This window comes from Argentina silus (genome assembly GCF_951799395.1).
Source record: "Argentina silus genome assembly, chromosome: 17".
NCBI lineage: Eukaryota > Metazoa > Chordata > Actinopteri > Argentiniformes > Argentinidae > Argentina > Argentina silus.
This window is the reverse complement of record NC_139671.1, coordinates 1389233-1404698: the sequence shown is the minus strand read 5'-3', so window position 1 is coordinate 1404698 and position 15466 is coordinate 1389233. Positions and strand designations below refer to the sequence as shown.

The 15466-nt window shown below is 47.8% G+C and overlaps 2 protein-coding genes across 2 annotated transcripts; one reads left to right on the top strand and one right to left on the bottom strand.

Annotated features, from left to right (window-relative positions):
• Positions 1-108: 108 nt before the first annotated feature.
• Positions 109-6162, bottom strand: LOC310817932 (solute carrier family 22 member 2-like; the record flags this gene model as incomplete). Its single annotated transcript, XM_083688689.1, has 11 exons — positions 109-392; positions 685-784; positions 1198-1310; positions 1991-2099; positions 2378-2592; positions 3530-3630; positions 3841-3955; positions 4109-4277; positions 4472-4626; positions 5315-5418; positions 5755-6162. The coding sequence occupies 11 exons, from the start codon at positions 6160-6162 to the stop codon at positions 305-307; spliced, it is 1677 nt and encodes a 558-aa protein (XP_083544815.1). The 3' UTR covers positions 109-304.
• A 1448-nt stretch (positions 6163-7610) lies between these two features.
• hsf2 (heat shock transcription factor 2) lies at positions 7611-13086 on the top strand. Its single transcript, XM_083688457.1, has 8 exons — positions 7611-7771; positions 8529-8637; positions 8897-9024; positions 9383-9507; positions 9699-9774; positions 10567-10628; positions 12229-12614; positions 12947-13086. The coding sequence occupies exons 1-7, from the start codon at positions 7679-7681 to the stop codon at positions 12512-12514; spliced, it is 879 nt and encodes a 292-aa protein (XP_083544583.1). The 5' UTR covers positions 7611-7678; the 3' UTR covers positions 12515-12614; positions 12947-13086.
• The last annotated feature ends 2380 nt before the right edge of the window (positions 13087-15466 follow it).

The window sequence follows — 15466 nt, the reverse complement described above, 5'->3', positions numbered from 1 at the left end:
TAACCTCAATACATCAATCAGGAGCGGACATTTTGTAACGGTTTGTGTGTCGTTGAAACTTTGTGTTGGTTAATAAAGCGAAAAGCCAAGGAGTTGATCTGTGTTCATCTGAAACATGTATTTATTTTCAGCACCTACAGCATAATATCAGTTCACAAAATCGCCCCCTGTAATACTGTCAGAAAAATGGCTGCTGAGTGAACAGTCTTGCTTTACTCCAACTATCTCTGGCGGCAGACGCCCCGGTCACGCCTGGCCACGTAATTTCGCGGAGTGTCCCTTTAAGAAGACTAAGAGCTAAGGATCAGACTGCGGTTGGTTCTTTGTTGTCTGTTACGTCGGTAGGCAAGAGGTTCGACAGCTGATGACTCACGGGGGTTTCCTGTTTGTTTCTAACACAAGGGGAGACAAGACAAACAAACACTATGAGTCAATGTCGGGGGGGGGGGGGGGGGGGGGGCTGGGGGGGGTTGTTACAGCTGGGGGGTGGGTGGGTGGGGGGGGTTGTTACAGCCGGGGGGTGTGGGGGGGGCTGTTACAGTCAGGGGTGGGGGGTGGGGGGGTTGTTACAGCCGGGGGGTGGGGGGTTGTTACAGCCGGGGGATGTGGGGGTTGCTGTATGCATGGACACCTTTTTCTTTCTTTTTTTACAATAATCTCCTGACCGTGTTGAGGAGATCTCACCTGTTTGGGAACTCGATGTCATCGATGGTTTCAGGGAGCGGTACACCTTGGGTCTCAGGTAACAGCAGGACCAAACCGCCGGCTATCAACGCAATGGCACCTGAGTGGCACAGCACAGTTAGCCGTAGAAATGACACCTGTGTTCAGGTGTAAATGACCCTGTGTTCAGGTGTAAATGACCCTGTGTTCAGGTGTAAATGACTCTGTGTTCAGGTGTAAATTACCCTGTGTTTAGGTGTCAATGACCCTGTTTTTAGGTGTAAATTACCCTGTGTTAAGGTGTAAATTACCCTGTGTTAAGGTGTAAATTACCCTGTGTTTAGGTGTAAATTACCCTGTGTTAAGGTGTAAATTGTAGAAAACCCCCAAAAGTTCTTCAGTTCAGAAATCGCATCATCTTCTCTTTCGTCATGACAGAAATCATAAAGACAGAAACACGGCACATTTTTCTACATGGATCCAGGGATTATCAGCGTGTTATTGCACTGTTATTACACATTAATAATAACCCACCAAAGATGATGAGAGGCAGCTCCATCCAGATGACAGCCAGCCTGTAGAGCAGGAACGGGGAAACGATGCCTCCGAGGTCACACAGAGTGGAGCACACCGACACGGCCAGGTTCCTGACACACACAGAGAGAGAGGGCAGGTTCCTGACACACACAGAGAGAGAGAGGGCAGGTTCCTGACACACACACAGAGAGAGAGGGCAGGTTCCTGACACACAGAGAGAGAGAGAGGGCAGGTTCCTGACACACAGAGAGAGAGAGAGAGAGAGAGAGAGAGAGGGCAGGTTCCTGACACACACAGAGAGAGAGAGGGCAGGTTCCTGACACACAGAGAGAGAGAGAGGCCAGGTTCCTGACACACAGAGAGAGAGAGAGGGCAGGTTCCTGACACACACAGAGAGAGAGAGGGCAGGTTCCTGACACACATAGAGAGAGAGGGCAGGTTCCTGACACACAGAGAGAGAGGGCAGGTTCCTGACACACACAGAGAGAGAGAGGGCAGGTTCCTGACACACAGAGAGAGAGAGAGGGCAGGTTCCTGACACACATAGAGAGAGAGGCCAGGTTCCTGACACACAGAGAGAGAGAGAGGGCAGGTTCCTGACACACAGAGAGAGAGAGGGCAGGATCAACTGTTTGCCTTCTTCCCATTAATTGTTCCCTTGTGTTGCTTGTTAATCCTGCCTTTTAAGATACCTCCTTGTTAGCCAAGAGAGCTGTTTTCTTATATTGCTTTATAACTCTCCATATGGAGATGTGTATACCTTCTGGTTTAGCCTTGAGGATCCCCTTACCTGACAAAGGTGGGGTATAACTCTGTGTTGACAAAGATCACCATTATAAAAGCCATGGTGATGCCCAGCCGGCCTATACAAGCCACCACGGTCTTGAACCAGAACATGCCTGTACAGAACAGAACGTCAAGAGAGGATTGAAAATGTAAATGTTAAAGGTGTAAATGTAAATTGAGACAAAGAGTCTCTTTGCTACAGTATACTGCATATGTTCAATAAGGCAGACAAGTGTCATATCAATATCAGGGGAGGCTGGTGGAGGTGGAAATCGGAGGACGGGCTCGTTGCAATGCACGGAGCGGACGGAACAAGGAATGGTATCAAAGTGTTTTGCTTCGAGGCCGCCCTCTGATTTCTGCCTCCACCAGCCTCCACGTGTCCCCTTACGATCTGGGATGCAGGCCGTCATTAGACAGGCGACTCCAGCCACTATGTTGGAGGTGGCGAAGGGGAGGCGGCGCCCGATTCGCTCGATGGTGAAGAGGATGAAGAAGGCGGCGGGGAACTCCACCAGGCCAGAGATCAGGAAGTCAACGTACACGTTTCCTCCTGCTATCCCCACCCGCATGATCAGACCCTGGTAGACCACAGCACTGGTGAACCTGGGAGGAGGAGCAAACACAGCACTGGTGAACCTGGGAGGAGGAGCAAACACAGCACTGGTGAACCTGGGAGGAGCAAACACAGCACTGGTGAACCTGGGAGGAGCAAACACAGCACTGGTGAACCTGGGAGGAGGAGCAAACACAGCACTGGCGAACCTGGGAGGAGCAAACACAGCACTGGTGAACCTGGGAGGAGCAAACACAGCACTGGTGAACCTGGGAGGAGCAAACACAGCACTGGTGAACCTGGGAGGTGGACAACACAGACGACAGGTTTCCATCTTCGGTTGGAGAATGAAGTTCTGTTCTGTTCTGTTCTGTTCCGTCCCGTCCCGTCCCGTCCCGTCCCGTCCCGTCCCGTCCCGTTCCGTTCTATTCTGTTCTATTCTCATGAATAAGGTACAGGTCCAGCACATAACATTCAAGCTTTCTGAAAGCTTCCTAACGGTTGTAATGACTATGTTTAATCTGTAGCAGTCAGGGAATGAGATCCCTTGAAATAAATATTTCATTTACGAACGCTGTTTTGGTCCGGAAAAAGTGCTTTCTAAACTGGAGTCTCTTACCAGAGACTTGGTTTGTATACAAACATGTTCTTCCTGCCAGGAGCGTTCTAGGGGAATGGACTCACCGATGTTCGCCTTTCTGTCTCTGATAGCTGCCTCTTCCCGCTTATTATGAGGGAGGATGTTGTTGTTTGGAACTTCAAACTAAACTTTACTGCTGTGCCCCCCCCCCCCCCCCCCCCCCCCCCCCGGCATTGACTCATAGTGTTTGTTTGTCTTGTCTCCCCTTGTGTTAGAAAACTTACGCCCTGTTCCTTAAAGGAAGTCAAGGAGACCCTGTCATAAATGTGAACCTGGTTGTGAAAGGTCAAAATGACGGAGTAATAATTCAGCTTGCTTTATAGATGATGTTGTTGTGAAGGGCTCACCAGTTGAACATGAGGATGAAGGTGTGTTTCCTCATGTTAGGAGTTCTGACCAGGTCCATGAATGAGGCTGTTGTGGTCTCAGCGTTGTCGTCACACAGAGTCTGCAAGGTACAATAAACATTAATTAATCTCTAAAAAAATCGCTAATCATAGTCAAGTACAGTAGTACTGTGAAGCTTCGAAGTTCACAACTTACCTCAATATTCTTGGAGAGGGTTATGGTTAGGGTCAGGGTCATGGTCAGGGTCAGGGTTATGGTCAGGGTGAGGATGAGGATGAGGGTGAGTGTTAGGGTTAGGGGTATCTCCTACCTCAATATTCTTGGAGAGCGTTTTCTTGTTCTCCTTGGCGATGGCCTCTGTGATCTCCACGGCTCTGCTGGACTTGTTCTGAGAGAGCAGCCATCTTGGAGACTCTGGGATAAACCTGAAACAGAAATTTGAGAATTAACATAGTATTTTTCTGAACTAACAGACATAGCCTTTACTGACATGAACAATGCCCATAGACAGTGGTTGCACGGACAGTGATTGCTACTGTACTGTATTTGTATTTGTATGTTGCAGTTCCCGTTCTCACCAGTAGTAGGAGAGAAAGAAGATGTACGGGGCAGTGATGGCCACCTGCAGCCAGCGCCAGTTCGTGATGTAGTAGGCGAGGAGAGGCAGGATGAGGACGCCCACGCTGAAGAACATCTGGTAGAGGATACCCACCGTCCGCCGGTACTCCATCCCTACTATCTCAGTCACTGACGAGAGAGCAAGAGCGCATACTGTACAAAACTACACAGAAAAACTCTGAGGAACACGGGAGAAAACGTCTGGTTCAAACAGGCAGACATCACATCATCTGTTATATATTATCAAGCACTGTACCGCAAATTGTGGGTTAATATTCAACTTTTGTGAAATGGGTGAAAAAACAAAAAGTTGTTTTTCATACTCAGGACGTATCCAGTCATCCAGCCTGCTTTGACAGCAAAGCCAAAGATTGTTCGTAAGACAAGCATGGAAACGTAGTTTGGAGACACTGCTACTAGTATTCCGGCTACAGCATTGAAGATGTTCGAGAAGAAGAAACTCCTTCTTCGGCCAAACCTAAATAGAAAGAGAAAATAGTGTAGAATCAAACCGTCTGTTTATTTCATAGGTCATTTTGTGCACCTACACAAATATGGCTACTTTTAGATGTTACATTTGATCATCACTAAACATTATTTAGACTTTTCTCAAACAAAAACATTTTCAACTGTTGTTACAGAAGGTTTTGTTGCACAGTATGCACTGGAATCTGCCACCATGGTATACTGTACCATGTGTAACCAAGTTGAGATGGTAAACTCGCTCCTCTAGTTCAAATACCACCACCCGTGCCGTCGATTTGCTAGCGTTCCGGTGGTGCAGCTGGAATAACATCGGGAATTTAAAGAGACGGTCGCTTGTGTTGACAAGGTTGCAGGTTCCGACTCGGACTGCGAGGACTGTTTACAACAACTTGACGTCTGTTTAATTGGTGCTGTGACCCGGAGGCGCAGTTGGGCTCAGCTCAACAGCTGGGCTTGCTGTGGTGTCGTGAGCAAGAAGGGTGAGTGTGACCGAGTTGAGATGGTTCAGATACCACCCGCGCCGTCGAATGCTATCTGATCGGTGGTGCAGCTGGAATAACATCGGGTATTTGTAGAGACAGTCACATATAGAGGTCGTGGCTTCGACACTTGTGTGGACCAACTTGGAATGCAAAGAGCGTTGGCAACAACTTGATGTCTGTTTCACGTGGTAACCTTACCTGTCAGCCAGGTAACCAATAGCGATGCTGCCAACCAGGAAACCCGCGTTGAGTGTGGCTTGGTACATGTCCACTACCCAAGCATTTCCACATACCAAGTCAAACTGAAACCAGCAACGACATCATCATTCACTGCCATTCTGTAACACCAACGATATTGTAAACCTGACTTTCCTCATTGAGAACAATAAAGTATCTGTATAATGGCTATAAGAAGGTTTTCACTACTAGAAAGCTCCCTCAAACACTGATTACAATACAAAAGCCCTATTGATGATATTTTGTGATAATTTGAATAATCTTACTATTCATACATACAATCCTTCTGAGTTGTTCTGACATGATATCCAGTGTGTAGCCTATAGTCACAAACACTAACACCATTCTTTATGCAATCACATATCACAACTCCGATCTAAGCGAGAGATGTTTCCCCTCACCTCCGTGACGAAGGACTGTCGGCCCTCGTAGTCGTACTCCCAGCCCTCCTTGCAGGCAGTCGTGGGAGTTCTGGCGTCAGTGAAGTTCACCTGGGCGTTGTCACAGGTGAGGCCCGTGGCGTTCCAGTCCAGGTCGTAGTGCTCGCAGGTGCTGTGGACCATGCCTGCTGAGGTGTTGACCAGCGGGGCCGTCAGGCTGCGTGTGTCCAGCCGGCTCCAGCCGCAGCTGTCCCTGACCTGGCTGACCGCCGGGTCCCGGCACCAGTGGTCCGGGGTGAAGCCCTGGAAGACGATGCCCACGTAGACGGCGGCACTGGGCAACGACACAACGCATAACAACGCAAAGATGCGCTTCTGACAGCGGCCGAACGTCCCGGCTTCTTCCAGGATGTCGTCGAAGGAGGTCATGGTTCCGGAGCCGGGTGTCTGAGGTACTGTAGCCTGTGTGGGGCAGCTGTGGAGTCTGTCAGGGGGCTTCAACAGCACAGAACTGGAGGAGGGTGGGTCCGTCTCGAAGGCTTAAACAGCACACAACTGGAGGAGGGTGGGTCCGTCTCGAAGGCTTAAACAGCACACAACTGCTGTGGTGTCTGTCTAACGGGCTTAAACAGCAAAGAACTGCAGGAGGGTCAGTCTAGAAGGCTGATCTAAAGTCCAGTGGAGGGTTTCCTACCTTTCACCTGCTTAGGTCGGGACTGACTAACTCGTCAAGGCGCCAAGGGAGTTGGTACGGGAGTTGGCCTGCTACTGTTTAATAGAGCTCTCTCTAACGGACCTGTAGGGACATCTCTCAGCCGGGCTGAGGGCCAAACCAAATAGCAAACTCTCTCTACAAGTTTCCCATTAGGAATTATTAACTACATCATGAGAGCGGCATGACTGCCGATTGTATGCTGTTACATAGCGACTCAATACTTTATCATATCATCTACTTTGTTTGAAATCAATGTGCAATGTGATGTGAAGACTCACACCCCGTTAACCTGTTGAGATAAAAGTGTTTAATATTTTCAGCAGCACACCCAGTATGACATCAACTCACATCAACAGCAACAGCTGTAAACGTCCTACCCACCGCCCCAGCCTCCACCCACCCCCCAGCCTCCACCCACCGCCCCAGCCTCCACCCACCCCCCAGCCTCCACCCACCCCCCCAGCCTCCAGCCACCGCCCCAGCCTCCATCCACGCCCCAGCCTCCAGCCACCGCCTCCACCCACCGCCCCAGCCTCTACCCACCACCCCCCCAGCCTCCACCCACCGCCACAGCCTCCACCCACGCCCCAGCGGCGAAACCAGGCCAATAGGCTTTTTTAATCTTTATTAAATCTTAATCTTTATTAAAAAAAACTACTAAAAAAGCTTGCTAGGACCACAAGCAAGGTTCACTGAACTAGACTCTCAATTGAATTTTTTTTCTTATTTATCATGAGGTTTCTTTATGGGGAGTGTTGCTATTAATAACATACTGCCGATATGAACTGTATGATTTGGCACGTTTCCTTCCATCAAGGTTTGGTTTCTGCTTGGCTGTACAGCATACTGTACTGAAGGGAAAACCATTGGTGATACAAAGGAAAACACAGCAGGGTCGGGCTCGGTTGAATTTCAATTCAGAAATTCCGAAATTCCATTTCAGTGTTTGCTAGCGGGGAATAGGTTTTCAAAGATTTCGCAGTAAACTGAAAATAAGAAGCTTTTTTTGTTTTGCTTTTTTTTTTACATCAAAAGCGTTTTCCATTTGTCAATAGCGTGAGTCATCTTACGTCAGGGAATATTTGACCAATCAGCGTCCTTCTCCATGAACAGGAAGTTGTATGCACAACGTTCTTTTTCTCAGAGGAGCGTCGACTTGTTTCAGTCTCACCAAAAGAGAGAAAACATTGCGTGTTAGATTCAGATTCTATTCATCGTCATTTTTGCAAAATGAAACAGAACTCTAACGTTCCTGCTTTCCTAACGAAGCTGTGGACGCTTGTCGAGGATGCGGATACTAATGAATTTATCTGTTGGAGTCAGGTAAACTGTCCACGTTAGCCAGCTAGCACAAGATAGCCTGCACCCCTCCCCCCCTTTTCCCAGGGTGTGAAAAGAGTTAGCTGGCATGCTAAGCTGTTAGTTAGCTATTTATTCTCCCCTCAGACAAACACCACCTGCGGCGCTACATGACAACGGGGCTAGAGAGCAGAGAGCATTTTGGCTCGCCCCAGCAACCATATTCCCCAAGCACCTCTCTGCACCGTTGTGTTTACAAACGATCAGGCCTGCTAATCCTTTACAAAATCCCATCTACAGGCAGTTTCATTGCTAGAACTTTTCAGTGAAGTATTCGTATGGGGAAGGGAAACTAAGACCCATGCGCAGTATCATTTCCATGATTTTAATACGAGGAGAAAGGACTTTTTGACAGCCACGGTGACGCATACAACCACGTTCTATTTGTTTATAATGTTGCTTGCCCCCTAATGGTCTAATGTCGAGTGTGCAGGTACAGCCATACACACACACACACACACACACACACACACACACACACACACACACCCCACCCCCGTTTTATGTCGAATCATTGGACATAAATGGTGCTTCTATTTTCCATGAATTTGAGAATAGGACAGCTGGGTCTCAAGGGATGCAGGTTTGTCGTCATTAGCAACTGTGATGTACAGTAGCTGTGAACTTGGCCAACTGCGTAGCATTTGACCTGTTATAGTTTTATTGCAGTGGTGGACCCTTTCCTGATGTCATTTCTCTTGTCTAATGCTTTGCTTTCTAGGAAGGTGCCAGCTTCCTGGTCTTGGATGAGCAGCGGTTTGCCAAAGAGATCCTTCCCAAGTTCTTCAAGCACAACAACATGGCCAGCTTCGTCCGGCAGCTCAACATGTGTATGTTTAGTTCTTCTGTGAGCAAAGCAGCTTCTCAGCTGTTCCATTGGAATGCTCCATCGGTTCTATTAGGAGCTCAGCTTGTGGAGCGGAATGTTCATTTGGAATGTTTTATTGGTTCTGTTCTAAGCTGTCTGTTATAATGGGTCCCTTTCCTCTCTCACTGTCTCTGTCTGCTCCCCCCCCAACCCTAACCCTAACCCCCCCCCCCCCCCCCCTTTCTGTCTCTCTCTCTCTCTCTCTCTCTCCCTCCTTTTAGATGGGTTCCGTAAGGTGATGCACATGGACACAGGCATAGTGAAACAGGAGAGAGATGGACCAGTAGAGTTCCAGCATCCTTACTTCAAACATGGCCAGGATGACCTGCTGGAGAACATCAAAAGGAAGGTGAGTGAACACCGCAGTGGTAAACCCTGTAGTTGGTGTGGTCTGATCAGGATCTGGAGACACACACGTCATTCTCACGTTTCGTTAACTTTCATCAGTACTGTCACTATGCATTTACCTGTTGTACTATTTTAGCTTATTTTGATGTTTGGTCTTCTGTGGCTCAGTTGGTAGAGCACGGCGCTAACAACGCTTAGGTTGTAGGTTTGATTCCCACTGGGACCATATCTACTGAAATGTGTGCACTCACTGCAATGTAAGTCGCTTTGGATAAAAGCGTCAGCTAAATGGCATATATATATATATGTATTATGTTTATCTGGCCCAGTGAAGTGCATTACTAATGCTGGTCCTCCAGGTGTCCAACGCGAGGCCAGAAGACAACAAGATCAGACCGGAGGACCTGTCAAAGATCCTGGCCAGCGTTCAGAACGTCCAAGGCAAGCAGGAGAGCTTTGATTCCAGACTCGGCACACTGAAGAGGTACCAACAACTGATGGATGGGTGGATGGATGGATGGGTGGGTGGGTGGGTGGATGGATGGATGGATGGAGTTTATTGTCCCTCAATCGGAAAATATTTCCTCAGCTCACATGTACGTACACAGACACACACACACACACACACACACACACACTAACCTAATGTCTGTTGATACATCTGTGTGTGTGCAGGGAGAATGAAGCTCTCTGGAGGGAGATCTCAGACCTGAGACAGAAACATGCCCATCAGCAGCAGCTCATAAAGAAGGTACTGTGGAACACACAGTTATATGAACTCTCATACACTATCTACAGATATACAACTGTCTACAGATATACAACTGTCTATAGATATACAACTGTCTACAGATATACAACTGTCTACAGATATACAACTGTCTATAGATATACAACTGTCTATAGATATACAACTGTCTACAGATATACAACTGTCTGTAGATATACAACTGTCTATAGATATACAACTGTCTATAGATATACAACTGTCTGTAGATATACAACTGTCTACAGATATACAACTGTCTATAGATATACAACTGTCTACAGATATACACCTGTCTACAGATATACACCTGTCTGTAGATATACACCTGTCTACAGATATACACCTGTCTACAGATATACAACTGTCTATAGATATACAACTCTATATTTTTTATTTTATAGACTAGACTTATTAAGTGTAGTCTATAAAAATGAGTTTTAAGAAGAGATTTAAAAGAGAATACTGATGTTGCTAGCCTAATACCCTCAGGCAGGTCGTTCCAGAGTCTAGGAGCCCTAATGGCAAAGACATCGTCACCATTAAAGTGGTGTTAAACCCACAGGACTAGGATTAATCAGATGTGATGCGTCAAGACTTTGATGCGTCATTGGCCATGTTAGCCAGCTAGCCCAAGATAGCCTGCACCCCTCCCCCCCTTCTCCCAGGGTGTGAAAAGAGTTCGCTGGCATGCTAAGCTGTTAGTTAGCTATTTATTCTCCCCTCTGGCTAACACCAGTATTCTCACTTTGCTTTTGTTGTCGTCATCCATTGCAGCTGATCCAGTTTATCGTGACGTTGATTCAGAACAACCGCGTTCTGAATTTGAAACGCAAGAGGTACGCTTCTGATACTATAATACCTTACTACACCATCTCTTACTACACCATCTCTTACTACACCATCTCTTACTACACCCATCTCTTACTACACCATCTCTACTACACCATCTCTTATTACACCATCTCTACTACACCATCTCTACTACACCATCTCTTACTACACCATCTCTTACTACACCATCTCTACTACACCATCTCTTACTACACCATCTCTTACTACACCATCTCTTACTACACCCATCTCTTACTACACCATCTCTTACTACACCATCTCTTACTACACCATCTCTTACTACACCCATCTCTTACTACACCATCTCTTACTACACCATCTCTTACTACACCATCTCTTACTACACCATCTCTTACTACACCATCTCTTACTACACCCATCTCTTACTACACCATCTCTTACTACACCATCTCTTACTACACCATCTCTTACTACACCATCTCTTACTACACCCATCTCTTACTACACCATCTCTTACTACACCATCTCTTACTACACCATCTCTTACTACACCATCTCTTACATCTCTTACTACACCATCTCTTACTACACCATCTCTTACATCTCTTACTACACCATCTCTTACTACACCATCTCTTACATCTCTTACTACACCATCTCTTACTACACCATCTCTTACTACACCATCTCTTATTACACCATCTCTACTACACCATCTCTACTACACCATCTCTTACTACACCATCTCTTACTACACCATCTCTACTACACCATCTCTTACTACACCATCTCTTACTACACCATCTCTTACTACACCCATCTCTTACTACACCATCTCTTACTACACCATCTCTTACTACACCATCTCTTACTACACCCATCTCTTACTACACCATCTCTTACTACACCATCTCTTACTACACCATCTCTTACTACACCATCTCTTACTACACCATCTCTTACTACACCCATCTCTTACTACACCATCTCTTACTACACCATCTCTTACTACACCATCTCTTACTACACCATCTCTTACTACACCCATCTCTTACTACACCATCTCTTACTACACCATCTCTTACTACACCATCTCTTACTACACCATCTCTTACATCTCTTACTACACCATCTCTTACTACACCATCTCTTACATCTCTTACTACACCATCTCTTACTACACCATCTCTTACATCTCTTACTACACCATCTCTTACTACACCATCTCTTACTACACCATCTCTTACATCTCTTACTACACCCATCTCTTACTACACCATCTCTTACTACACCATCTCTTACTACACCATCTCTTACTACACCATCTCTTGTGTCCTTTTAAAATGGTGATGTCAATAATAGTGATGTGTGTGTGTATATATATATATATATATGTATGTATGTATGTATATCACTATTATTCACATCAACATTTTAAAAAATAGATGGGTATACTGCAGTATAGTGTATATTTTTTTGTAATCAGGGCACCCTTGAAAAAGAGACAAAAAGGGACTCAAAGGGACTCTCCTGAATAAATAAAGGAAAAATATATTTTTTTTATAGATATATATTTTTTTATATTTCACTCATCATGTGGTGTCATCTCCTCCCCTGCTCCAGGCCTTTACTGATGAACAACGGGAAGAAGTCCAAATACATCCATCAAATCTATGAGGAACCACTGGAACACAACATGGTGGGTGGAGGGGGTCTACCTAGGCAGGGTTCTCCTCAGGTAGGTGGAGGGGGTCTACCTAGGCAGGGTTCTCCTCAGGTAGGTGGAGGGGGTCTACCTAGGCAGGGTTCTCCCCAGGTAGTACAAGCTTGTTCTAAAGTGTCCATTTTCTTTTTCTTTTTTTTACCCCTTCCTCCCCTCAGTCCTCTGTCGGTGGTCTTAGTGGACTGAAGAGTTCGGATATGATGGATGATGTCATCATCTGTGATGTCACTGATGAGGATGGTGATGTCAGCGAGGGAACCTCCAGACTAGACATACTGGATCAGGCGTAAGGAGAATGACACCCTCTCACCCAGGGGAGGCTGGTGGAGGTAGAAATCGGAGTTTGACACCGTTCCTCATTCCGTTCCATGCATTACAATGAGCCCGTCCTTCGATTTCTACCTCCACTGCGTCTCACCTGCTATGCATGTCTGAACCTCTGACTCCTGATGAATTCCAAAGCAAACCCTGAACCCCTAAACCCCTGAACCCCTAAACCCCTGACACTCCTGCATCATGGAGAAAATATCCACTCAAACGGTAAACAAATGACCAAATGAAACCTGTCAGATCAACACACCGTCTCCCCCCCCCCTCCCCCCCCCCCTCCCTCCTCAGAGATGTGGAGATCGTGGAGGTGGACTTTGACAGCGGTGCCCTGACCCAGACAGAGATGGACCGAGCCGACACCGACTTCCCAGACCCAACACAATCATTGGAGCCCACCGACCCAGACCCAGACGAGACCACCTCCTCCAGGACCCTCCCCTACGACAGCCCTGGCCCCATCAGCAGTGCTCTGCAGCTGAACAAATCCTCCAGTCTGAGCCTGGAGGACCCGGTCAAGATGATGGACTCCATCCTCAACGAGACCGGCGCCATCTCACAAAACATCAACCTGCTGGGCAAGTAGGTAGACAATGCTGGCATCAGCGGTCTGTTGGTCCGCGGTCCGTTTAGTCCTCTGTGGCTCAGTTGGTAGAGCATGGCGCCAACAACCCTTAGGTTGAGGGTTTGATTCCTGCTGGGACCATATATACTGAAATGTATGAACTCACTGCAATATAAGTCGCTTTGGATAAAAGCGTCAGCTTTTTTTTTAATATAAATGGCATATATATTAGAAAGAACATGGGGAAAATACGCACTCACTGTTTCTCCTGTGTTATGAATGTAGAAATGAATCGGCTGATGAAAACGGTGTCTTCCCTAGTTGGATGGTTTGGTCTGAGAGAGATGCTGGAAGGTGAAGGTTGTGATGAAGTTGTGTGTCCCCAGGGTGGAGCTGATGGACTATCTTGACAGCATTGACTGCAGCCTGGAGGATTTCCAGGCGATGTTGTATGGAAAACACTTCAGCATCGACCCCGACGTCCTAGAGGTACATCATGCTCTTCACACTGGACACCAATCAAATCAAATCAAATCTGAATGGTCATTTAGACCAGAATCAGAATCAGAATTCTTTTATTTGGTAGTATATTTGCACATATAGGAAATTGACTTGGTGAGGTTGGTGCATGGACATAAAAAACAAATAGCAAATATTGACAAGAAATGTACAAAATAGCAATAACAAATTTACAAAAAAGAGCAGCATGGGGGTACTCAGTAGGATGGAGAGGGTCTCAGGGGTACTCAGTAGGATGGAGAGGGTCTCAGGGGTACTCAGTAGGATGGAGAGGGTCTCTGGGGGTATTCAGTAGGATGGAGAGGGTCTCAGGGGTACTCAGTAGGATGGAGAGGGTCTCAGGGGTACTCAGTAGGATGGAGAGGGTCTCTGGGGGTATTCAGTAGGATGGAGAGGGTCTCAGGGGGTACTCAGTAGCATGGAGAGGGTCTCAGGGGGTACTCAGTAGGATGGAGAGGGTCTCTGGGGGTACTCAGTAGGATGGAGAGGGTCTCAGGGGGTACTCAGTAGCATGGAGAGGGTCTCAGGGGGTACTCAGTAGGATAGAGAGGGTCTCAGGGGGTACTCAGTAGGATAGAGAGGGTCTCAGGGGGTACTCAGTAGGATAGAGAGGGTCTCAGGGGTACTCAGTAGAATAGAGAGGGTCTCAGGGGGTACTCAGTAGCATGGAGAGGGTCTCAGGGGGTACTCAGTAGGATAGAGAGGGTCTCAGGGGGTACTCAGTAGGATAGAGAGGGTCTCAGGGGGTACTCAATAGGATGGAGAGGGTCTCAGGGGGTACTCAGTAGGATAGAGAGGGTCTCGGGGTACTCGGTAGGATAGAGAGGGTCTCAGGGGTACTCAGTAGGATGGAGAGGGTCTCAGGGGTACTCAGTAGGATGGAGAGGGTCTCAGGGGTACTCAGTAGGATGGAGAGGGTCTCAGGGGTACTCAGTAGGATAGAGAGGGTCTCAGGGGTACTCAGTAGGATGGAGTAGGACACTCGCGTATTTCCGTTGTTATTGGATAGAGACAGTAGAGAAGGATAGGAGGAGACGGCCCGGCCAGGTCAGCAGGGAGGAGAGGGTAGGTCAGCAGGGAGGAGAGGGCAGGGAGGAGACGGCCCGGCCAGGTCAGCAGGGAGGAGAGGGCGGGTCAGCAGGGAGGAGAGGGCAGGTCAGCAGGGAGGAGAGGGCAGGTCAGCAGGGAGGAGAGGGTAGGTCAGCAGGGAGGAGAGGGCAGGTCAGCAGGGAGGAGACGGCCCGGCCAGGTCAGCAGGGAGGAGAGGGTAGGTCAGCAGGGAGGAGACGGCCCGGCCAGGTCAGCAGGGAGGAGAGGGCGGGTCAGCAGGGAGGAGAGGGCAGGTCAGCAGGGAGGAGAGGGCAGGTCAGCAGGGAGGAGAGGGCAGGTCAGCAGGGAGGAGAGGGTAGGTCAGCAGGGAGGAGAGGGCGGGTCAGCAGGGAGGAGAGGGCGGGTCAGCAGGGAGGAGAGGGCGGGCGTGCGTGCGTGCGTGCGTGGATCTGTGTTTGAGAAGACGAACAGTGATGTTCCATTAGATCCATTGGTTCCATGCAGTGATGTTCCATTAGATCCATTGGTTCCATGCTGTTGTTTGTGTTCTTTAGGCGAGTGACGATTCCAAAGAGAACACGGAGCAGCCGGCCAGAGGAGGTAGGAGGAGACCTCTTAGGAACTGACACAATGCCCGGAGTATACAGTGCCATTTCTGAATCCTGTCTCGCATACAA

Excerpts from the sequence above, each read along its gene's own strand:
- hsf2 (XM_083688457.1), top strand. The coding sequence starts at position 7,679 with ATGAAACAGAACTCTAACGTTCCTGCTTTCCTAACGAAGCTGTGGACG. Across the intron at positions 7,772-8,528 it reads AATTTATCTGTTGGAGTCAG|GAAGGTGCCAGCTTCCTGGT; the intron begins GTAAACTGTCCA and ends TTTGCTTTCTAG. Across the intron at positions 10,629-12,228 it reads CTGAATTTGAAACGCAAGAG|GCCTTTACTGATGAACAACG; the intron begins GTACGCTTCTGA and ends CCCCTGCTCCAG.